Source organism: Tetrao urogallus (genome assembly GCF_951394365.1).
Source record: "Tetrao urogallus genome assembly, chromosome: 17".
NCBI classification, from domain to species: Eukaryota; Metazoa; Chordata; class Aves; order Galliformes; family Phasianidae; genus Tetrao; species Tetrao urogallus.
The window spans coordinates 2,763,182-2,789,259 of record NC_136830.1 but is presented as its reverse complement, the minus strand read 5'-3'; the positions used below and the strand labels follow the sequence as shown (position 1 = coordinate 2,789,259).

Sequence of the window (26,078 nt, the reverse complement as noted above, 5' to 3'; positions counted from 1 at the left end):
TCCTTTAAAGTGAAATGAAGCAAGAGGAGCAGAAAGCTAATAATTGAGCTTGAGCAGCAAAGCAGCACAGCTTTTCTGAAACAGACCCTCACCCTTCTTTGGAGTGTTGCAGGAGAACAGTCAGGGTACAGCCTAGTCCTTCCTCTGAGCAGTAAAACATGGCACTAGCTCGGTTTCCCAAGCTGATCAGCTTCCAGTAACATTGCAGCATGTGAAGTCTGCCCTTTTTGGAGACATGAGTAACAGCAGCCGAGTAGCCTCTCCCTTTCTGTGTTCATGTATGTGATCAGTGCATGCTTTTGTAGCAAGAAAATCATGCTGAGAAATCTGCGGGGTTTGTCAATAAAGAGAAATTGCAGTCAGTCAGACACAAATGCAGAGGTATATATTCTTTGTCAGAGAAAGAAGTCTTAAGGAACCATTGGAGTCAGTTAAGAGAGAAGGCATCTCCTAGAATTTACTGGTACAACAGACAACATGGGACAGTGGTGACAAAAATAGGAGGGGGCAGTGCTGGTGGCTGGCTGGGCAGAGCTTTATGTGCTTCCTGCAGCTTGGTCTATTTGACTTCTTCAAAGCAGCTATGTAGTGCACTGGCGGGTGTTCTGCATGTGTAGGACAGTGTAATTTTTGTATGTGAGGCATGATTTACCTAATAGCATGTCTGGTGATGGTTATCAACTAGTGAGTATTCTGCTCATCTCTCGTGCTTTATCTTGTCAGAAATGCTTTATGGATAAGTACTTTAATCTGTATGTAAAAGACAGTTGGCTGTATCCAAACTGTTACCTATATAAACTCTAAAATCAAACTTAAACAAGGGGAAAAAGTCCACTATCATAGTGCTGCAAAAACAAGCAAGCACATAATTTGATTGGCTTGTCCCTAATGTCATCTGCTGTTGTGCCTCTGAATATAACGATTCTGTAGAACAAAGCAATACTTAACTTGTTTTGGCTCTTTCATCCTTTCTCTTTTGAAGAGCTGGTTTTTGCTTGTTTCTCAGATGGCTTGTCCTTAACTTTCGTCCTGTGTATAACAGTATTCTTTTCTGTGTGTGTGCAGAGTGGGCTGTTTACAAGTGACATAGAAGTTGTAGTACAGGTTTAAAAACGAGGTGTTATTCAAGTTTTTCCAAGCTTAACAGGGTTATCAAGAACTGCAGGTCACGTGCATCTTTCACATTTTCTGCTGTAGATGATCCAGCTTTCTGAGCAATAGGCAGTAGGTATTACTGTATGCTTCCCTAGAATAATGATCATTTATAACATAATATTCTGTTTGCATGTAAATTTAATAAAAAATCAGTTTGTGATCAGAATGTAACTGCATAATGAATCCCATATGCTTAGTATTCAGAGGAACAAAAAAGCTTTCAAACATTTTAGGGTCATCCATTTCTCACTCGACATTTTGTTCAGAATATATGTATCATTATCTTCTGTTTAACATGGAATGATTGGTGGGGTTGGTAGCTAGTCTGTTTGGAAATTCCCTTTATTTTACTTTTTCAGAAGACTGCATACTGGTGTGGCATTGGGGGCACAAGTAGTGGAGATCTTGCTGGCATTTAGAACTTGTTTTTTTTACTGCAAGAACCTATCATTGAAAAACAAAACAAAAAACGACGTGAGAGTTGTAATTCTTTACACTATAATTACTTTAACTAATATTTAATGGAAGAAAAGTTAAATATTGGGAGCTGCCACCTAAAGAATTTAGATATGTGGGAGAGTTAAGAATGTTCTATGGCTTGAATTTTGTCCTTCGTGTTACTGAGGGTAAAAAGGCATACAGCTCCATGTAACTAACACAGATTCACAACCACAGGTTTTTTTTGTTTTTGTTTTCTTTTTTTTTTTTTTGCAGTGGCCTTTCAGAATTGAAAATGAGAAGTTGTATTTTCAAAGAAATTCTCATGGTCAGTGCAATGTTAATTGCTGTACATCCGTGCAGCAGCTGAACAGAGATGAAACAGTTGGGTCTTTGACTATCTAGTATTTAATTTGTTCTATAAGAACAAGTGTTTTTATCACTCCTTTAATTGCTTTGGGGTAATTTATTTTATTTAGGGTAGGACTAATGAAATCTTCTTAAGGTAATAACTCTGCTCTCTTTGGTGCACAAAGCAATACTATGTTTTCATTGCTGGTAGACAGTTACTTATTACTTCTCTGTCAGGGAATATTTCAGCATAGTCTTTGGGGGAATCTGCAGTGAAAAAGGTTCTGTGGTAGAGCAGGGTGTGAAGTGATTTCACATTTCAGTAGAGTTATTAACTCTTTGCAGTTGTAACATCCTTCTCTCTTTCCAACTTTGATCTAATAAAGATTCAAATTAATGCAAAATAAAGCTGTTCGGAGCAGAAAAAATACTGTCCAGCTGCAGGAGTGTTAGTTAAGTTGTAATGCTCTTTACCAGTTAATTTAATTTGCACCTGGATCAGTGCCAGTGTTTTGTTCTGCTGTGATAGGCACCTTTTTGGTTCACTTCAGACGTTGCTTTTGAGTATTGATTAGGTAATGTAACCCCTGAAAAACTCTGTGTGTCCTGCTCTTACGGATACTGCAGATAAGTGCCTTGTTATGAACTGGTCTTCTGGTTTTGTTCTCACGTAGCTGTAAAGCCTTCCTGAGAGAGAGAGAGCTCTTTCCTAACCCATTGCTGCTAAAGAAGAGTTGTTTGGTCATCTTTGTTTTCTAAAGAAGCATGTTTGAATTGTTTCTCACAAGGAATGTTTATTTTAGGAAGCTTTCTTTTAGAAGAATTTCCCTCAGTGATCCAAATACAACACTGAGGAGGAACTCCAATAGTCTGACACTATATATTTAAGGAGGGCTGAAAAAAGTGGCTGTTGTCCTAGGTGGGCAAAGAAATGTGGTTCGTTGAACGCTTCCTGGAAAATTTCCTAGCAGAGCTCTCAAAAAATGTTAATCTGTCTTCCCTTGAGATGCATCGTAAATCTTGTCAGGTAACCAGCTTGCTGCCACACTTCCTGAAATTGCATTCTGCTGACCTGCAGGTTTGCACAGTCTGATCAGTAACAACGGCATTTTGGAAATGCTTAGCCAGTATCTGCACTGGCTTTGAGTTTTTGTTTATTTGCTCCACTCCTCCACTCCCGCTTCCAATCTCTTGCATCTGTTACCTTAGTTTGCACGGATCAGTTTTCCCTTGTAAAAGCTCAAGTCGCTGACAGCATCTTCCATTTGTGAGACACAAGGCAGTTTTGTTTTCTTTCAAAGATTTATTCTGAAGCAGTATTTATATACACTGAAATTTTTGTGTGTGCCCTGGCAACTTGCTGGCATTTAGTTATTTCACAGAGCTCTGCCTCCAGGTCTGTTTCCAGCCATTTTGTTGATGATTTTTGTGTTGATGGCAAACAGAGCTGCAGCTGAGGGGCTCAGCATGTTTATTGGCAGCTGATCTTGCTGTTGGAACCTGAAGACTTCTGAGCACCTGGTCCCAGCGGTGCTGCCTCAGCTTGGCTGATACGTGGCTTCTCTCTCTGTGTTAGCTGTAGTCTTTCACTTGGGACCTACGTGTTCATTTGGAGGATCTTTCCATTATCTCAGTATGGTTTCTGCTGGAGCTTTCCAAATATGGTTCATTAGTAAGTTGGAGCAGCTAAGAGATGAACACTCTAGGAGTGGTGAGTGTCCTGTAAGACAAGGGGAAACCTCCGTTTCAGCATCCAGTGCTTTTGGTATCTATGTAGGGATACTTAGCATTGGAGGGGGTTCTTCATTTTGACTGCTGAAATAGTCTCTGAGTGTAAGCTAAAAGTACCCGTGTTGTTCAGTTATTAACTTCCTTTTTGGTCGTGGTATAATAGCTGATGTTTCATGCAGCCAAATAAACTCGGGCCCTGAAAAATGTTGTTTTTTCTTTCTCATCTTGTTTGCCTCTTAACTCTACTTTGCCTACAGCTATTTTGTTTCAGGCTATTAGAGTTATCTACTTCAAGGCAAAATGGTCTATTACATATTCAGTAGTGTTCAAAGAAAAGACTGGGGTACTGTATAAAGACATGAATAACATTGTGAAGGAACAAAAGTAGGCTGCGGTAGTCTCTGAGGAAACCCTTGAGTTTAGAAATGAGGTGTCTGGAATTGCACGTGGATTGTGAAGTTAGTGAAATTGGAAATAGGCCACCAGTAAACCAGTCACTCAAATGATCATGACTGAAAATATTTACAGCCCTTGAAGCAAACCACTTTAGTGCTGCTTTATTGCTGTTTTTGTAAATATTGTGATAACAGTTATCAGTTAAATCTCAGGAAAGAGTCATTGCTCTAACGTAAAGCAAAACCAAATTTCTTATTATTCAAACGTACTCAATTATTGCCTTGACATATTCACAGTAGGAGAGGGGTAAAGAGAGAGGAAAAGATCACCTGCTTGTAATTTGGTTACTTTGGCTTTTAATGTATTAGTTTCCATTCTGGTCACGGTGAGCGTTCTTGTATCAAACAGTGAAAGTGTCAGATCAGGTGGAGCAGAAATTATGATAGGGAAACTGTTTTTTCCAGTTGCCTTGAAATGGCAGGTGAGGGAATGACAGATTTTGAAATGAGGAGCATATCGACAGTGCCTGACTTGAATTGTTCTACACAAGGTGCTGAGGAGAATACTTTTGGGTATGAGCAGATAATTTGAAAACTTCCTGGAGTGTGGTAGGTTTTGCTTAATTGACTTAATTGTAGTCAGAATTACTGACTGACTAAACATAATTTGAGCAAGGACCTGCTCCATCGTTAGGATTATAACTTTTGTCTTTGTTCCAACCCTGTACATGCAAGAAAACTTATTTCATAAAGTAGAGAAATGACTTCTATCAGCTGTATTTCATTTTGCTGTTTTCCTTGAGGTTCTTATCAAACTAGCAGAGCTCAGGGAGGAAACTGACTTCAAAACTTGATGTTGAGTATCAGTAGATCCTGATTGTATTCTTAAATTTAGCCCTTTATAAATGAAGGGACAAATGGATAAAAAGCTATCTGATAGTACCCATTTTTTAGAATACATTTCTTCTAAAAGTTAAAGATGAAAACTTCAGGACTATGTCCTAGTTAAGGTGACAGCCTTAGCATGTGTATTACAGCTTGCCTGTATAACTGTGAGGGACTGTATGAGCCTCCATTAAATGCTGTTAGATCCGTACTTTTGGAGATGTGAACCTTACTTACACGTGCTTTACGTAATACTGATGCACTGAGGATTTGAAACAGTAATGGAAGGTTAAACTGTTATTGATTTAACAACTGTTTTCTTAAGATGGTTGTATTTTTCACAAAATGAATTAAAAAAAAAAAAAAAGAATATTATTAGTTACTGTCTTCCTTGCTGTTGTACTTGTTATCCTGCTTTTCTTCTATTTAAATGTATATAAATGTATATTGACAAGGCTACCAAGTGGGATATCTGAAGTTTCTTTGCTGGAAGTGTGTACTTATGTGTCATGCACAGGAGTAGATGTAGCCCTCTGTTAGTATAAAGGATTGGAGACGCTTATGCATTGCTTACACGTGTATGGCTTTTTGAAGATCTGTAGGCAACTTAAAGATCTGAATGCTGTTGTTCTTTGTTTACATTTAATTTCAGAGTGTCAGTAGTATATCATGTCCTGTGACTGCAGTCAGAACGTTACCTGCCTTAGAAGTTAGCAGAACTTCTGCAGCTGAAAGGCCTTCAAGCAAAAGCAGAGATCCTCCTCGGGATGAAGAAAAAGAAAAAAAGAGAAAAAAACACAAGAAAAGATCTCGGTCAAGATCTCGATCACCTTTCAAGTATCATTCATCATCTAAGACCAGATCTAGATCACATTCAAAAGCAAAGCACTCACTTCCCACTGCCTATAGGACTGTCAGGCATTCAAGGTGGGTTTGGAAACCAACCATGTTCTTTAGTGCTGTGTGGCTAATACTGAAAATGTTTTTGCAGTTCTTTAATTATGTTTCATTTTCATACCCATTAGATGAGATATAGTCACCCTGAAGACAGTGAGCAAATATGAACGGTGGAAAAGCTCTGAAAATATTTTTAATGAACTTTCTCTGAAAATATTTTCTAATGGAATAATTTCTAATTACACAGTGCAAAATGTTCATCAGTAAATTTCACTCTGGTCTGTGAAGTACTTGGCAATATTGTGTAGGAGTCTGATTATAACAAAAGGAGGAATTTGTGCCTGTTGCTGCAGTACAGTAACAATATGTCCCAGCTGAAACCAGGACACGATATTAACGCAAGAAATAAGGAAAGAGAACCAGGTAGTTGAACAGCAAAGTTCAGAAGGAAGGCAAGCAATTGGGTAGCATATGAAAAGATGTGATTGATGAATTGACTGGAGAGGTGTGGCAGGCATCCAAGAAGGGTAAAAACAGAGTTGGTGAAGGAAGCCATAGGAGAGTGTAGCCCAGCACAGTTCACTGTATATTTGGTTATTAATAAGGGTAAATACATTATGTTAATTATCCAGCTGTAAGCTAATACATATTATGTTCCATTAATGTTGTTAATTACATCTAAGACTTTTGAGTCTCAGAACCTTTAAAGTTTGCTGTGTGTAAACTTTGTCTTGTCCTAATGTCAGGCCACGTAGCAGTCACTGCAGTTGGTCAGAAAGGCATATTATTGGGGTTATAGTCTCTGGATCATGCAGCAGAATACCTAAACAGTATTTCTGTAACTTGTAGTTCAAATGAATTGTGCCTATAAATACTACCTTAGCTATGTGTGTGTCTAATGGAGAATTATTTATTATCTTAGTGGACATGCCTGTGGCTTAAATGCTTCTTCTCCAGAAACAGATGGCCCAGTTATTTCTCAATTTTTTTCTAGCTCTTGATGGTGATGTGACAGATCTGCTCGTCATATATCTTCCCTGTACTTTTGTTGCTGTTGTTTATTTAACAAAGTGTCTACGTATGGTAATGTGAGCAAGTGTTAATGCTTTACAACATGTTACTTTCTACTGGTTTTTTTTAGGTTTGGTATGGTACTTTACTGAAGACATCTCTGTTGTTCAGAGATGAAAGAAATTAAATGAGCATAACTTGGCCTTAAACAATCAGTCTGACACACTGCTTATTCAACTAACTGGAAGTCACAGTACTATGTATGTTATTAGCTGCATTCCAGAATCTGGTACCATTCCTTTTTTGTACATAACTAATGTGTAAATGGAATGGTGCTAAATTAAGCTTTCCTTGCATATGAATTGAATATGAGTCTTTTCAGAGTTAAAGATATCTTGAGGAGAAATCTCATCAACTGAATCACTTTCTTTTTTTTTTTTTTTTTTTTGACTCCCTGTCAAATATCTTCACTCGGAGCTCCAGCATCTCTTAATTCAAGCTATGATTCGTATTTTTATCCATTATTTTATTTATCAGTGGTAAAAATAAGGATAGAATTAGTAACGTGAGTGTGATGATTTTAAAAAAAATATATTCTTTTCTAGCACCTTGAAAAAGAATCATCTGAGAAGATTCTTATCAGCACCTGTGTATGCTGCTCAGTGACACTGATCTTTGTGTGCGATGCTGAACACGCCTTCTGGCACAAATTGATTAATAGTTACATAGTAGTCCTAACGTAATGAATCAACACAACACCTAATTAAGTTTGGATAGATTTTTCCTAGGTCTCTGTTGAATGATACACTTGAGAAGTCCAGTGTTTTTGCTGGCTGGCTGAATTTTCAGAACTGCACCAATTCTTGCACTGAGAACATTTTGCACATCATAAAACTTTAGCCAGGTTAGAACTGAACAGGAAGGGACTCTCGTTTATCATATTTTCTGATCCGAGTGTACCAGTTCAAAGACCTCTGGAGGGTCTTCCGTTCAGAAACCAATTGAGTACAGGAACTTAAGGCAGTGCTGAGTGGTCACCTGTTCACTTTGAGATTTCTGCAGGACACGCGTGAGACTTCTGATCAAGAGACCTGTTAGAAATCAAAATTTACCTTACTAACTACAGCATATCACAAGACTGTAACTAAACTTCTGCTTGAGGTTCTCTAATTAGCACAGAATACCTTCTTCTTGGATCTTGATGTGGTGACTGTATTGGTTTACTTTTATGGAAACGTATCATTTTATCACATATTTTTTGTTATTTATCGGTGAGGAGTAGGCTGATGGGAATATAGTAAAAATTTGACATTGGAAGAAGTCAGGCAAGACAAGCAGGTCTTACATACTGTTGATAGAGTGAATCCTCAGCTAGAAGACAAGTTCCAGAACTGCAAATAAGATTTATAGAGATATGTTTAAAATGGGAAATATTTTTATTGTTGATTTGTTTGGATTTAGATAGGGTGAGGGGGAGAGAATTAGAATGATGACTGAAAGAACTGGAGAAAGATTAATTGAGTCATGGTGCGTGCCAAAAAGAGAGGTGTAGAACATTCTTCTTTAGTCTCTAGCGTTTGGACAGTAAGTAATGGATGTAAATTGATAGAAGAGAGACTAGAAAGCTTTTTATAGTTTCTCAGTGGTTAATACAGCTTGTAAAAGCTTCATCAGGGGAAATTTCTGCATTAAGAATGATGGTTTGGAGAGTATTAAGGAGTCTGATTTCTTGAGGTTTTTCTAGCCCTGTATTTCTAATTAGGTCCTTGAAAAATTGTCCACACAGTCTGACATTGTACAAGAAACGATTGTGATAGCTAGCCAAGCTTTGCTGAAAGTGTTTGCTATACCTTAACATAAACAGTATATTTCCAAAATTAAAGCTCTTGCTCCTGAAACTTGAAAGGTGTTAAAATAATCAAGTAATCAAGAGTGGGAGGCTGATTCAAAACCCATTGAGACACTCAAGTGTTTTGTCTTTCAAATGTTTTGGAAAAATAATGCCTTGTCTTAGTAATTTCCCCAGAAGAGGCAAATGTTGGTGCCTAGCTAGATGTGATTTTTTTCTTTCTTTTCATATTCCCGTATTTAGTGTAGAAAATTATTTCCATTTGTTGTCTCATGCATGGTAATTGCCAAGTTATGGCCTGAAACAGTGGTTGAGCACTGGGTGAGAACGTGTGGCTAATTCAGGGAGCTGGGGTGCAAACAGTCCCGTAAAGCTCCTCAGATGGTCCAGCTTTAATTCTAGACCAACGTGACAAGTTAAACAAAAGCCATAGAAAGAGTAAGCCATGTAAAAAAACTTAATTGTAGGGTATTCCAATGTGGCTTATTTTGGAGATGTTAGTACCAAACAGATAACTATTACAAATAAGTAATTAATGTCAAAAATGAGGCACATGTGTTAAATCTTAATTGGCAAACAGACTTTGGCGCCTTCTGGTCGATTCTGGTAAATGCTTTGTGGTACCTTTCTTCTAATCATCTTGGAGGTGCCAAAAGAAGTCCACGTGAATTGTGTACATTGTCAGTTGCTGAAGTTTGAAGTATGCTGCCTCAGTGGGAAGTTTGATTTCACAAGTGGACAGTAAGAGTAAGGAACAACTGTGTTTATCTGCATCTATTTTCTATCAGTGGATCTCTCTGTAGCGTGTCTGAGCTAATGATGTATTTGTGAAAGTGTGGTTGATGTGAGAGGAGGAGATGGAAAAATGCTCTTTGCTTATTGAATGGTGTAGTGATTTGGTTAGCTGAAATCTGAAAGTTTATTTTGAACAAGAGTAGAGATGGAAATTTGGAACTGTTGAATATTGATCCTATTTCTTTATACTGTCTTTATACTGTGTGTATGAGAGAGATACTGACTTTTTGCCTCATCTGCAGAAAAATGAAATGTGGAAGTAACTGCTCTTTGTTCCAAACCAATTCTCTTACTTTTGAGGCAGTATCAATTCACTTAGTTTTAATTCTAATGTTGTAATGAGACATGCCAAGCTTTGTAATCCTTTGAACTTCTGGGACGCTTCTTAATACAAGTTCTATTGACTTTAAAGGAATGGAGTGTCTTGAAATAATAGTGTAATGAAGGTAATAATTGTAATGTCACAGTAAAACTGTTAAGCTGTTTTTAATTGTTTGAAACTAATGGCCGAAGTTCTTAACGTTTAGCGATTGGAAGAATGTTGTAAAACCAAAACCATCATATCCAGTTCATAAAAATGAAGCTAATGCATTTTTCTTTCTGATTGTTTGGACTTTTTTTAGGCTGGTCCATATAGGCATGTTTCACTAAGGTTCAGCTTTTGGTTAAGGGAGCCTTTTCAGGATTCTAGTTAATACCAAAACTAGCACATTTTATTCTGAATGTGAAGTGTGTGCCTCCGTATCACAGACTCACAGCATCCACAGGGACACTGAGCATGGAACCGAGTCTGAGCAGCTCATCAGTGGCAGCAGCAACAGAGCGGGAAAGTTATCAGGCAGCTTCGACAACGAAAAGATTTGACTGCTGGCGCTCTTTTGAGGGAAATCCTGGTAAAATGTCAAGGTGTCTGACTGACCCAAACTTTATGATCTGTTGTTTTTATTCCTTTTTTATTCCTTCTGAAAGGCCTGGTAAAGATCAGATTTCTAAGGGACTGAGCAGTTAATTTGCAACACTTAACTGCCATTGTGATTACTTATTCATTTTCAATCGATCCATTCTGTTGTAGGTATAAGAGAAATGGCTCAGGAACGTGTGTATATGCTAAATATACAGTTTTAAGTCTTCAGAAGATCAGTGATTTCACAAATTGCTTCTCTTTTGGTCACTGCAAGAGAATGAAAGAGAATGAGTGCTTGGTATACATGGAATGGTGTACCTGTAGTACATAGATAAACTTGAAAGCAAACAAATTATTAGAACTATATAGGTCAGTGGGATCAAAATTAACTGCAGCTACAAAGAATTGGGGGTACATCTTGGGTCTGGTGTTTTTTCTTTCTTTTTTTTTTTTTTTTTTTCAAGCTGGAACCTTATCTTGTCCCCTTCTCAACCTTATCTCCCTTTCCCTTCCATCCTTCAGGACTTTTCTCATTCAATTTATTTGGTTATTAAAAAATACTCACTTTTTTTTCATATCCACTTAATTGCAGATCATAGAAAAAAAAGAGTTATGCTGTTAAGTTGATCTCTGATCTTAACTGGGCATGCATTCTTTATTTTCATCTTGGTCTTTTTCTAGGAAGAAATACTTTAAGTTGAAGTGCTAGTGCCAAACAATGCCAGTTGTGGGTAGTTGGTCACTTGCACAGGTGAAAATATTAGCTATATTAGGTTTATTCTGCAGCAGCGGGGATAAAATTTCCTGGACTTGTCAGTATTGGAGATGCATTGAAAACAAAAACTTGCATTTATCTCTATGATGCAGCAGTTCTGAAAACATACCATTAATCTGAGAAGACAAGGTCAAGCCTGGCAGTTCCAGGCTTCAAGCCAAATTGGACTTCTGTGTACCAGCATTAGTAAACTCTGTTGCCACAATAGGTGACTGCACTGAAGAGAAACATTCCCACCTACTAATACAAATACTGATGTTAGCACACGATACTGGAAAAAAGAAAGAAAAAAAGTTATTTTTCCCCACTGTTGGGACTGAAAAGCATAACTACATCCTAAATGCGTGGGGTGGGTAAGAAATTCTTGTGCAACTGACAAGTCTTGGAGAATAGGTACCCCATATTGGTATAAAATAAAAATATGAATGGTGATATGTTTGCTTTTGGTGACAGCACAATTCCACTGAAATAAAAATAGCAGTACAAATAACATAAGTAACAAAAAGCAAACCTTTGGATGTTTTTTCCTGCTTAGGTCACGATCAAGGTCACCTAGGAGGAGAGCTCACACACCAGAAAGGCGGAGAGAGGAAAGGAGTGTTCCAACAGCTTATCGCATTAGTAATAGTCCTGGAAATAGTAGGAAACGTGCACGATCCAAGTAAGTACAGCTCATCCAAGTGAAAGTTATGTTCTGGAATCACAAGATACTTTAAATGTTGCCTGAAGTATTGCATAATCTCTACGTAAAATTCAAATGTTTTTGCTATGGGGCTCTGTTTTAATAAACAAATACGTCTGTGGAGGAAAAAGAAAAACCAAGCACTGGTTCCTCTTAACCTGATCTTGAGTATGTTTGAACGCTGAATGTACAACTGATTTAGCAAGCATTAATACACTACTGTCTACAGACTGTGAAACTTGAGATTTATTTGGAGTTTCAAATCTTCTTTGGCTCCCTACAGAGGTCATATACTATGTTATTCTTACTGGTATTTGAAAGTTGCTTGGGTACTCACTGTATCTGCACAAATAAGGGGAGAATCCAGCTTAGCAGATGGTATGCTTTACATTCAACAATTATGTTACTGGCTGAATAGAATGTGAAATATGAAACAAGTAATGTCTGTTTTGAGAGCACCTTGCATGCAGTCTCTCTGAACCTGCTATCATCGAGGTGGTATAACCGCCGTTATTTCTGATCAACAGTTGCAAAATAAAAGCATCTGGAAAGTGTGTGCACAAAAGGCTTGAAATATTTTGTCTCTAAAGTCAATATACAAATGAATTTTTAAAATTCATTATATGTGCAGCTAATGTATATGCAAAATACAGTAATACCTTAAGGTTTCTAAACTGAGCATACAGAATTTTTTTGTCATCCATTAAGATTAGGCTTTAAGCTGTTTTTCTGTCTCTCTCGTGGAGTAGGAAGCAGCAATCACTTTCACCTGCGATTTTTAAAATATTTGTATTGTTTCATAAGATAGTTTTCCATCTTTTGACAGCCCTCAGTGAATTGATTTGTGTGAATGAGAACATCATCAGTATAGTTCAGCTGATTGTTTTTCATATTCATCAACTTGAGATAATTTTAAAAAGCAAGCAAACCAACTGTGGATTTGCATTTCAGATCTTTTTCTTATCTATAGTTCCATGGTTTGTTCATTTATGGGCTAAGAAATACAGGGAAATACAAATGCTTCTGTTCCTCATTATATTCCAAGTGACTCATGTTGTTTGGAAATGAACTTACTTCTAGCAAAGTTATTCTGCAAATTTTCAATTAAAGACTTTGTTACCCTTTAGACTATCAAATACTGTCTGTAATTCCTCTGTACCTGGGAAGTAGTATTCCATGTGGGCTCCTTCAATACTAGCAGTTGCTTATTGCAATTTATTAAAAAGAGCTTCTGATACAGCCAGAGAAATGCAGTATTGGACTTAAAAGTATGATATCGAGGTACAACTGTAATGCATCCTCAGTGCATGTGCTCTGTGGAAGAGGACTGCATAATCTTTTAGAAGTGTGAAAAGTGCTTTCCGCTGAGCTAGTTTCATGCTGCTATAGATACCCTTCAATGGAGTATTTTCTCCTCACAGAAGTCCCCATGAGAAGAAGAAGAAGAGGAGGTCTAGATCACGAACTAAGTCCAGAGCTAGGTCTCCTTCACCTGCTGTGTCACCAGGCAAACCATCCACACACAAAAATTCTGTGCATTCAAATAGTGTCTCTCCTGTGGAGAGCAGGGAATCCAGCCAGGAACGCTCCAGGTAATACGCTTTCTTATGCTGATGACTCTTGACTATGAATGTGTCTTTTGATATATTTTGGATGGTAAGAAGCTCTGTGTGCAAATACATACGTGTGCTTATTAAAAGTAGAAGACACTGGGAGAGCAGTGCTGCGTACATCAGTCTAACAATGACACTGTTGTCTGCTGGAGTTTTCACGTAATCCAGGATCAGATTTAAAAACCTGGAAAACACATAATGCTTTCTGTGCTACACTTGCTATTTTAAATAGAAAATCCCTGTACAAATTTAATCTGTCAAAGGATTTTTCATGTTGCATTTGAGATGAAATAGGATCACTTATGTGTGGTAAACAGGTTCTGCTTCTTGTTCAAGTATACATCTTGACGTACTCCTACAATAACAGTTGTGTGGAATATCCCACAATGTAATTCTAAGTTTATAATTCTCATTAAGCAGGATAACTCTTTGAAGTAAAAATTTTAACAGAATGGTTTGAATTTCAGGTCTCTGAGAAATTCACAGTTAGGTTATTTCCACAGAGTATTCTACAGTCCTGCTGATAATCCCTAGCCTGTTCAGATTTCTTTTAATCGGTTGTGTAGGAGTTAGTCTTGTGACCTTGACTTATCCTGCCTTCTGGTTGAATGATAGAACTTTTGACTAATGCATAAGATAGTTGTACAGTGGTGCTCCAAATTGTGGTGATGAGTGAAATGCATTTTGAAAACATATGCTGTAGAATTCTAATTCTGATTGTACTTTTTAGGGGAGTTTCTCAGGAAAAAGATGGCCAAATCTCTTCAGCGATTGTGTCTTCAGTGCAGAGTAAAATCACTCAGGTACAAATAGACAAATTAAACATGTTGCTTAATTATGTGTGTCCATCATAGGAAATTCTTAATACTTTGTGCAGTTCTAGCTTTGCATACAGCATAGAGACATGTTTATTGTCAATCTGTTTCCTTATGAGAAAAGCAATTTTGTTGCTGATGTAGCAGCTCTCTTTTCAAGTTTAATTAAACCTTTAAAGATCAAGCCCTGTTCATCGTGATGCAGCATACTGTTAAGATATGAAAGTCCACGTTATGCTAGAACAATACACCAACTGCAAACAGCAGATATTACTGAGAGTCCATCTTATCATGTAGTGATCTTAACAAGTTCTATGAAAGAATGAAGGAACGTCTTGGCAAACAAAGTTTGTAGTGTTATCAGTGGAGGAAAAATGTATCCTCTTACACTTAGTTTAGTTTGCATGCTTTGCATTGAGCAATATCTACAGCTCATTTGTCTTACCCTTGTTGCTGCTTATGCCTATGAACTTGCTGTTGCTATATTCAAGCCTGCTGTGGCTCACAGCATAGCTTTCTACAACCGTATCAGGTATGTGTATCTATGTGGCATGCCATAATTTAAATGCATTCACTATCCTTATCACAGTTTTAAGATATCTATTCTCTGTCAAAATAATACAGTTTCTTTTTTAAAAGCTACTGCCTGGTAAAAACTGTTCTAAAATTTTTAATTTTACTCATCCTCTTAGAAACTTCATGCATTTTGAACTTCTTTCGATTCAGTATGCCAAGTGTAGAGGAGGAAAGCTCTTTATTATGCTCTGGGAAATTTACAATATAGAATCAGAATTGCTTTTTATATTCCCTTTTTTTTTTTTTTTTTTTTTTTTTTAATGAATAGATTATCCTTTCAGTATCATTCCAAGATTTAGTTCCTCTAGAGAAATAGAAGTAATTGGAAATTAATACAAGTAGACTAATATCTTACATAAAATATGTCATTCATTTTGAAAAGAAACCATAAACAAGAATATGCAATCAAATAGGAAGTGCAGGCACTGGCAAAAGAAAATGGAATACTGACACCGTAGCACTTCATAAGCTACCAGAGAAATGCATGGAAATTCCTGGTAAGAGTAGAGACATTAAGTCTTAAAAGTACAGTAAATGCCTTACCTTTTTAAAAACATACTTCTTTTAGACAAAGGTAAAGTTCATGAGTTTCTGGGGTTAAATATTGTTTATGCCACCGGATTTGCTAGCTAGTATTCATCTGATTGCACAAAGGAGCTGGAATGGGCTGCCCAGGGAGGTGGTGGAGTCACTGTCCCTGGAGGTGATCAAGAAAGTTGTAGATGTTGTACTGAGGTACATGGCCTAGTGGGAAATATTGGTGGTAGGTGGACGGTTGGACTGGATGACCTTAGAGGTCCTTTCCAACCTTGGTGATTCTATGATTCTGTGAAAGGGCAGCTCTAAGAGGAGCATATATCGCCAGCACTGCACATGGACTTGCAGTACAGTTTAAAATGCATCTGTTCAGTAGCTTAGAAATGATATTAAAATGCAGTTCTTACAGTTTTCAAAAAGTAAGGAAGAAGAATTAGACTTCTGTGCATCTCCAAGATATTTCCTGGCATGATTTAGTTTGGCATGTTTTTATCTGTGAAGGTCCAAAGAAATTTTAATTTGCCTCATTATTAGAAAGATTTTTTTGCTGCCAATCTGCTAGTTTACCCTGGTTTTAGTATCTTTTCTCATTCACTTCCTTACATCTGCAAAGTGAAATAGTGATGCTGAATTCTACAATCAAGTGTTTTGAGAGCTTCGGATGAAAAATGCTTTAAAAGTACCAAGGATTATTTACGTTACATGTGTGAAGAACTGTGTTAATTAATCTGTAATTTACTACTGATAAACACTCTTTATTTTCTGATCATGTTTTGCAACCCAATTATCAGATGTGTGTACGTGGAAAATTTCCTTTTGTAATACTGTTTCCACTGGATACTCAGACAAGACTGAGAAATGCTCTTGGGTTCGCAGTAGTCTTAATGTTTCTTTCACTGTTGTATGTAAAAATAGTGCTGCTCTGTAAATTTTGGGCTCAGCTTTACAAAAAGCTCTCTGTTAAAGAATTGTTAGTGCTTTCATCTTAATGAGCTCTTGCACTTTTTCTTTACCTTGGTTGGTTAGTAGTTTTATGTATTTATTACAGTTTTGAGGAAGATATAATTTCTTTCTGTTTCAGATAAGATGATTTCTGTGTTTTGTTGTTTAGAAACGACTCCAATTACTTAAGCACAGCACTTGGTAGCACTGCAGTGAAAACAGACTTATGACAACAGTTGCTGTGATATGAACGTTCTCCAAATTATTTCACTTCCTTAGCCTGGAAACTGTTATTATCCAGTGATCATGAATTTCATTATTTTACGTGATCAGAGTCCTTCATGTAGTTGTTGTTTTTTTTTTCCTGTCACATGTTTTATCTTTGTTTAAAGCCCAAACAAGCCTGATCATTTTTTCTCTTGTGTTCTGCAGGATCTTATGGCCAAAGTGAGAGCAATGCTTGCAGCTTCCAAAAACATTCAAACTAGTGCCTCCTGAGACCTGTTGATCTGATCAAGAAATTATGTAAAAGAACAACGTTAAAACTGCCTCATCTCAAATGTACAGCTGAGCGTAGCTCACTTGGTTCACAACTCTCTAATATTACCAGAACTTGAGGAGCTAAAACCTGTCTTTCTGTACAGAACTGTCTCCTTGAAATTTCATTAAATTTTTTCAGGCAGAATATCTTTGGGAAGTTTTTGGTTTTTGTATATTGATTTTTTTGACTAATTCTTCAGTAACATTTTATGATCAGCAGTCTATATGTGTATATTTGTAAATACTACGTTTCTGTGATAAAAGTATTACACAATAATAAAGGACGAAACATCTTTCATTAGCTCCAGAGTTTTTGTAGAGTCCTTAACTATTTGAGGTTGACTTCTGTTACGTATTTCTTTAATTCTTTCTGGTTTTGAAATAACAACTGTCTAGCTTCTTTAGGATGAAAAATAATTTTAATCTCACTTCAGGTACAGGATTATCTAAGAATGCTTGTTTATTTGGATGTTAGTAGTAGAGATTTCTGAATAGGGGGACATAATTACTGTCTCTTATTTAGAGTAGTCTGTGATCTGATCTGCAATCAAATTGCAGTTACTATGACTTCGGTTCTAATTTTCACTGGTTTCTTATAGTTTAAGGGGTATATGCATAGTATCTATTACTAAAGATACTCTATTTTTAATGACTTAGCTTTCTCGTTGGCTCTTCAGTCAGCTGTTGGATAACCTGTTAATTATAAAACCAAAAGTCAATTATTTGGGGATCTTAGTGTAGAACGTTTAAAATTAATTTTCCTTCAAGTAGAGAGAGCTTGCTTACTTAGTAGTGCAGCTACTATCAAATTGAGTTAATGGTTTGGCACTGAACTACTTGGCTCTACGAAGAAGCTGACAGCTGTTGAAATATACCTGCAGTGTCTTGGCTTTGATCATGATTTCACATCACTTGTCACTTGTAGCTCTTCATATTGTAACATTTTGACACCACCAATAATTTTGGAACGTACACTTTCTCACTTGATAACTTTCATGCATTAAGACAACTGAGACCATACTCCCATTTTTTTTAATGGAACAACAAATTATAACATTAGAATTAATGTTTTCCTGGATTTAAGGCAGTATCATTTTCTGTGAAGAAAATGCATTGCAAAGTCCCCTTTAATTAAATTTCTACTTAAATCAAGTTTACTGTATGCTTAACTTCTCCCATCCTTACCAAGTGACTAACTCCATGAAGCAAAGAAGTAGACCTGTGGATTGAGGTTAGTAAAGCATCATCTTCTTCACTAATTTTAATTTTGCCTCATGTTCTGAAAGCATTCAGTGCAGCATTACACTGTTAACATACTTGTTTTTGTTCCATAAGTTTATCTGACTATATTAAACAGTCTTTGGAAATTCTCTGAAGGTGCAGCTCTTAAAAGTTGGAACTTCAGACTTTGTTTCTTCTGTTGATGATTTCACTGTGAGCATGATCTGAATATTTCATTTTGGTTATAGATGTGCTCTGTCAGCACTGAAAGTATTTCTTGTAAGGGGAAAGATGCTATTGAAGCAGTTTGGAAGCTAATACCTGCCTACCGGCTGAATAGCTTTCTGTCTTTCTGATGGTCAGCTGGTGTGGTATTTCGTTTGTTATTCTGTTTGTTCTATCAGAGGATTCCTGATAATTCTTGATGTAAAGTGTCTTTGATTTCACCTTAATATTCCCTGGTCTGGATTACACGGAAGGTGAGTGTAGATGGAGAAATACCCGACTGGATTTTATGCCATCTTAAAGCAAATTCCTGACTTGTTTATAAGAAATCCACTTCAACTTCCCAGTGAATTTGAAACTTCTGTGCTATTAACACCTTTAATTTGAATGAAGATGATAATCTCATGGCAACCATTAATCCTGATCATTTAGCATGATAAACATAACAAAAAGCTCTGCCAGGCCAATTTAAAAGCTGTGCTAATCTGCCATTTTTGGATTGCTGCCATACTCTCCTCTGGTGATGTACTGTGTCTTTTTTTTTTCTGGTACAGACAAAACAGCCACACATGTAGATGGATGCTGACAGACTTATTTTTAAGACTGAATACTAAACTGTTAATCTCTGAACAGAAAATGTGATGATTTCTTGATGGTACTTGACAGTATTATAAATACTATTGGTGATAAAGTGAGGAACATCCCAGCATGCAAGACTGGAGAGGGACAGATGCTGACTTCCCCAGGCAACACAATGAGTGGCAGGTGTGATACATTTCTTCACTGAAACTGGCACAGTTTAAGGATACAAGCATTTTCTTGTCCAGCATTTTTAAAAATATATTCTAAGAATGTGTTCTTCCAGGGAGAAGTCTTGTGTATGCTCATATTTCATCCTTAAAAAGCAGCCTTCGGATTTTCTTGTTAAAATGCAATCCGAGGATGTCTGTGCAGCTTTATTTATTAGGAGGTGGTAGCCTTGGTGACTGTGGGAATGTCTCTTAAGCCCTCATTTGTATAACAGCTTTTTTTTTTTTTCATTACAGATATGGCAAAGCTTGAAGAAAACTAACCTTTAACTGCGATTAAGAAACAGGTCAGAGGGTTTGGCTTTACCAGGAAGGAAAAAGTAATGGCTATTCCTTCTTTCTGAAGCTTTAATGTTTTAATTCATTTTTCAAGGATGATTGCTGAAAAGATAAGTATTTTTCTAGCCTGAGTAAGCTTAAAAGATATTTCAGCATTAAGCTATTGAAATAATCAGAATTGCATTGTCCACAGGTCTCTGAGTGCCCTACCTTGTGCATAATGGTTATAAATCAGCAAGTACAATGATTAACAGACTTTTATCAAAATCACATGTTGCATTTAAAGAAAGGTTGGGAAGTGGGAGAAGCCTGTGTTACAGCAGCATTACAGTCCATTTACAGCAAGCTGCCTATGTTGCAAGAGGGGTTAGAAACCTGTAGCAACTCTTCAGCCAGAAACCTTCTCCCAGTGGATTATCAACATAGTGAACAGGCAGCTATTAAGAGGTGCAGAATCACCAGAGGGAAGCCTCTTAATTCCCTTGGATTGTTATGGTGGGGAAGATATGTGACATGTAAGTCTGATATAATAATGACATACAGAGGAATAAAAGTTCTTTATAGATGCTCCAATCTATTGTTTTGTTTTATATTTCCAGAACAAAGCATTTCATGTATTTGCATAATAAGAAGCCACCAGTTTACTCTGTTGAATCATGAATAGTGAAGGTGTTTAAGTTTGTAAGCTAATGGTTTTCTCAGCAAAGAATAGATGATCATTATTCTTTTGTGCAGGCCCCTTATCTGTTTGCGTTCATACTGTTCCTGTGAGCAGTGCTGCAATCTATCAGTGGGAATATATTTCTATTTCATTTGTGTTCCCCCTGTCAGCGCCCTGAATGTAGTAATAGACCTTAATGGCTCAGCATGGTCCATTCAACCACATCCTCTGACCAGAGGCTCTATTTCAGCTCAGCCCTGGCCTTTCGGTTCCTGCTACGCAGGCTGTGGGTGCATCCATTTTCCCAGTCATGCCTGTGCAAGGCAATGGGTCTTGTTGCTCTGGTCCTCTGCTCTAGTCTAATTCTCTGGCTGCTGTCGTCTTCATCCATGCAGATGGTTAGTACCTATCTGCACACAGTTGTGAGCACTCTGCTCCAGCTCACCCTGCTTTGAGCTGAGGGCTCAGGTGAAATGATTTCCAGATATCTCTTCCAACCTTAGCTGTTCTGTGATTCTCTTCTAGCAATCAAAGACTGGCTGTCTTAATCAGGATTGAAATGACTGTCTTGCCCTGCAGTCTGTCTGTTTCAAGGGAAGCTGTCCTGTGTGTCTTTGTAATAGCTTTACAGAGGAATATTAACTCCAAAGGTGAATGATCTCTGTCTTACTACAATAGGCAATAGAAATTGTCTCAGTGGCTGAAAAAAAGCCAGTATACTAAAGCAGCCTTCATTGAACTCCCTTCCCTTCAAAAAAGGATACTTTTTAAAAATGATAATATGCTATGTAATCTGAGAGTTCTAATAGCAGGATATTGGCACATTGTTAGAATGTGATCCAATTAAAATGTTCTGTGAACCCGCACATCTCATTGCCAAAAACTTCCTATGCTTTAAGTCTTCATACATCACGTAGGTATTTGTCCTCAACTGCATCCTCTGTTCATGCTTCTTGAATAGCTGTAAGCTTATCTGATGGCTTTTAATCAGGAAATGGCAGAAATTGACAGCCTCAAGCTGTCACTGCACACAAAGGCATCGTGAGGCATGTATCTATTAATCCTGTGAAGGGAGCCCATTCAAGTCCTGCTGCTCATAATCTCCTGTTGGAACCAATATTGGCTAATGACTTCAGTGGTATCACACTTGGCAAAAATTAAACACATATTTTATCCTATCCTAAAGCTATTTCTATTTTCAGGCATCATAGATAAGGATGCAAAATGGATGAGTATTGATATTCCATGTTGAATTTAAGACAATACTGTAAAAAGAGTGAGCAGTGCTGGCAAATCTGATGGCATTTGTCTGGTGATGTTTAGCTGGCAAAGAAGTATCAGCTCAGTTCTGACAACCTAATGATTCTAATGGCCTTATAATGGTTTTTTGAGAACCTGTTGTTCTGTTGTGACAGTGACAATTTCCTGAGTATTAAGTCCTATGCCAAAGAACCTGAAGAGTAAGGTAGCAGGCAGTATGCATGCGGTCAGCTGCCTGCTGTACAGAATGGTCGAGCTACTGACCTTCAGAATCACTGTCCTTGCTGCTGCTTTTTGACAATCCTCCAAGGCCGGAGTAGAAGTTATGATTTAAGAAAGTTAGGAATATGTTTGGGAGTAGGACCCTGCATTTTACAAACCTGGTTGACAATGTCCAGTCCTCACATGCTTATAAACGTGGGGTTTTTTTCCTCCTTTCGCCTGTTTTCCATTTGCCTAGCGATGCATTTGGATCAGCTTCATCCTGGGCTTCCTGAAAGTGCCTGTCTCATGCTGGAAGGAATGACATTTTTCTGGTCATCAGGCCAAATGTGTTGATGACCCCAAAGCAGCAGTGGCATGCCACATCTCTGTGTTTCTGACAAACACCTTAAACCTATTCCAACTCTGAACTTCACAACCCATTCAAGCCTCATTTTTCTGAGGCCTCATCATCTTAATACTGGAATTTTCAAGACCAAACTTCTTCTCCTTTTATCCCTTCACTGGTAATGAGTTTTACGCCTTAATAAAAGATACAACAAAGTACAATCTAGCTGCAATTTCTTTTAAGTCACTGTGGAGTCACTGATTTCATTGTGGCATTGTCAGCAGTACAAAAGCAGCTTCTCAGCCATCTTCTGTAAATTAAGTATTACCTTAAGAAACAGCTTTCTATTACCTGTTCTTATACAGTTACTTTCTTCTATCCAAATCAAATAGTTTGAGTTCAACTGAACTCTTGCTCGCTCTGTTAGAAAAAGCTTTCAGTACCATTTCCATTGCCTAGACAGAAATTTGCAGTGAGGAAGTTTTGTAGAACCTCCCTGAAAACGTGTGATCTTTGTAGAATGGGCCGCTTGTAAAAAGCCTTCCAAATCCTGCCATTGTTCAGGCCTGGGCTGTGAATGATCTGCCAGTAAATAAAAATGGCATGCCGATCTCTTGCTTGTCCCCACCTTCTCAGAGGGGTATTTTAGCTCTGACTGCATAGCTGAGCACTCTGAAAAGCATTCCGGATGAGCAGCACGTCAACTTATTCCATGTTATGGAAAGAGGCTGCTGTTGCTGGTGGGCAGCTGTAATTTGAGTCACGTGTGTGGGTTTATTAGGCATGGCTTCAGATAACACTGTGAAAAGAGGGAATTATTCCCTATTTTACAGCCCAAGTGGTATAAAAATAACTTAAAAAGAGCTGGTGGTGGCTGGGCCTCTGGCTGCCATGGGGCTGAGAGGAAGGGATGCATGCATGGCTGTGCTGCACTGTGTGGGGTCTCACCTTCTGCTGGTTCCCACAGTGCTAAGCTCTTACATGGCTGGTAGAACTCAGGGCCATTTGAGAAACCATTGCTGATAACCAAAAGGTTCAGGAGATTTTAATACATTTAAGAGGGGAGGAAGGGATAAGAGCTAAATCTTGAAATACCTAAGAGCTTGGTTCAACTGTGTGGCTGTAACTGCAGCTATCAGAAAACCTGCCTTTATGAGGAAAATGAAATGCTGTTGCTGCGATGTAAAAATGTTCCTTTCCAAAAATTCAGCAGTCTGCAAATGGAAGTCAGGCCAATGAACAACAAATCAGATAAAATGGATTTTATTCTGCCAACTGTTGATGTAATGAAATAATGAGGAAAAATGCTGTAAACAGTGCTTGTAATAAAACACTGCATCTTCAAATCTAACTTTTCTTTTAATTGGACTGTCAGGATGGTGAGACCTCACAGTGCTTACAGGAACCCATGAAAACTCAAAAGGGACAAAAGAAATACAGTAAAGCAGCTAATTTCTAGCACAGTGCTGGTCTGTCTGTCCCTTTCTCCCTGTCAATATAGATCATAACAGACTGATTCCTCACTGCAAAACGTTCTTTGTTACCAGTGGGTCTGAAGCTGATGGAATGCTGCACTGAGTGGGAAGTGGGGAGGTAGCTGCTGCCAGCACAGAAAGCAATCAGCTTTTCCTTTTGAGTGGTGCTGATAAAACGTTCACCCTCACCAAAGGGAGGGAAAAATCTCTCAGCTGTCATGTGGGAAACAGAGCACTTTGTGTGAGGCTTGTGTGTGAGGCCTTGGGCGTAAAAGGGTTAAGGATATCTGCAGGAAATGTTCTTGAGAGGTTGCATTATAGCTTCAGTTTTAGTTTATTACAATTTCTATGTGAACACAATTTAGTTTAGCATTGTGATTGTTATTACCTGCTGCCTTTAGTTGTCAAGATTCCTGCAAATATGTTGCCATTTAACTAATTAAAGTTGGGCCAACTGCACAGCATCAGGCTGTAGATTCTCCTGCTAATTGCACTGAGCTTTCTACCTGTTAATTTATTAAGATAAATATCTTCAGAAGGCTTTGATAATTAATAACTATTTGTGAATTGTACCTCTCACCTGTCACTATCCTCTTAGCTTACATGTTCCCGAAACAGGAGATTGGAGCATTATTCCCTACAACATCCCAATAACGTGACAAGCAGATCTGAGAGAGAAAATGAATCTGGAAATTGGAACTGTCTAAAAGTAGGGCAGGACTGGGTGTGGGCAGAGCATCAGGTTGGTGGGAGTGTGCTCTGATCCCAGCTCTGCCGCTGCCTACTGGTGTGATTTCATTCTGATCGCATTAGACTTCTATGGCCCAATTCAACATCAGAAAAATTAAGATCATTGCGTTGTTTGCTGTGCTCAAGTGACACGTAACCTGGGTTGAAGGGTACTGTACTGATGGGGAGACCTTTCATTGTAGCCCCGAGGTGACAAGAAGGAAAAGCTCAGGCTGAGCCCTGCAGGGAGTGCAGAGGTGACACTGCATGATTGGGGGCTGCTGCTCAAAGAAATGTACCTCGTACATTTGTTGGATGTACCGTGTAACAAGACTAAAATCTTCTGGAGGCCACACTGTAATGGCAGCAGTAACTACAGGGAGATGTCTGCGCCTCTGTCGTACAGGTGTGATGCTCTGACACCATGCATGCACCCGTACTTGATGTGAAATTCATTTCCAATTGTGTGGAGATGGATTGAGGGTTATGAGTACCAGAGATGTTCTACAGGACCTCTAACTTTTTTTTAACTGCATCCTCTTCCACCTTTGCTAGAGCCTGCAGTTTCGATTGCACGGCAACATTAAAATTGACTTTGGAATTAATTTTCAATAGATTAAATACTTGTGTCTTAAAATCTCACAGCAAAGGCCCATAATCTGGCATAGCAATTTTCTTTGATTTACATCCTAAAAATCTTCATGTAGATAAGAGGTGTTTTGTACCCATTTTTAAAAAAGTGGCTCAGTGATGAGTTATGAAGAAACTTTTCTTGCCTGGCTTCTGCCGCGTGTTTTTTTCTTCTTTCCAGCAGCAGCAGAACTGAAGGCTTACATGACTGATGGATTCATTCAGGGCATCTCGGAGGTAGGTAGGAAAAATAACTATTGACTTAATGGATGATGGTGGTTGATGTGAACCTAAAAGATTAATGCATAGCTAAAAATGACATCTCAGATCTTGAAACATGTAGTTTTCTGGGCTGTAAATATTCTCTATTTAATACCAAAACGTAAAGTTGAACCTTAGTAATAATTCTTTCTTCAGCAGTGATCTGTCTGTGCTGAGATATTTTTATAATGCTAGCCATTGATCTTCTCAAGAGCTGCTGTGTTTGAAATAATTATTTCAGAGAAACATTGAAAAAGAAGCAGGATCATCTTTGCACGAGATTTTTTTTCATCTCTTAAATATATTCACTGTAGAAATACCTCCCTCAGAAGAGGTGAAGATCATTCCCAGCATCCTAGGCTGCTTTTTTCCTGCTCCATCTGCCAGAAGTTTTGCAGCTGGCACAATTTGTTTATTCTGTTCAATCTGTGCTCTCTTAAACCAGCAATGAATTTGATGAGCAGTGTGCTGGGTTTTTAGCGTGCAGTTTTCTTTCCACTCTGAGCTACTCATTGACTATTACCACACATCACAGTAGCTTTTCCAGTGCTTTCTCCTGCAAGGCAGAGTGGAAGCAGTAGCAGATGGATTGAGTGATGGGGTCTCTGCCTTCTTGGTAGGTACCTGGTGAGCGGAGCTGAAACCTGGCACTTTGTTCTGTTATTGCTGTCAGCACAGAGTCCCCAGCTGCAGTGCAGCGATGAGAGTAGTGACAGTCTGCTTTTGCAGACATGAAAGTTGTGAGGAGCCTGTTAGCTACCAGAAGGCCAGTCTTGGGAAGTACTAGTCCTAAGATCTGGAGGGTAAGACCAGGAAACAGCACCGTGTTTGAGGCAGCTGTTGAGCAAGGAATATGAGTCACACAGCTCTGCTCCTGGCCCGTTGTTTGTCTTCTGTTGATCAAACAGCCCTGGCAATGGGCTAGTCCTGTTACCTCCCTTAAGGGAAAATCCTGCGCTTAACAAAATGCCTTGGAGCATCTGAGTGAAGTCAGAAAGAGACTGAGAGGAGGGAAAAATTTTCAACAGGACAGCTGGAGAACATGGATGGGGATGTAGGGACAGGGAGGAGCTACAGGAGCAGCGGG

The 26,078-nt window shown here is 38.2% G+C and overlaps 1 protein-coding gene across 1 annotated transcript in view; it reads left to right on the top strand.

Moving 5' to 3' along the window:
• Positions 1-16,849, top strand: part of SFSWAP (splicing factor SWAP) — a gene marked incomplete at its 3' end in the record, with an annotated part of 39,281 nt that extends 22,432 nt beyond the window's left edge. The window contains exons 14-19 of the mRNA XM_079543923.1: positions 5,608-5,882; positions 10,258-10,413; positions 11,722-11,847; positions 13,290-13,460; positions 14,212-14,284; positions 16,784-16,849. Of these exons, the coding sequence (XP_079400049.1) occupies positions 5,608-5,882; positions 10,258-10,413; positions 11,722-11,847; positions 13,290-13,460; positions 14,212-14,284; positions 16,784-16,849 (867 nt within the window). The remainder of the gene's footprint in view (positions 1-5,607; positions 5,883-10,257; positions 10,414-11,721; positions 11,848-13,289; positions 13,461-14,211; positions 14,285-16,783) is intronic.
• Positions 16,850-26,078: the final 9,229 nt, after the last annotated feature.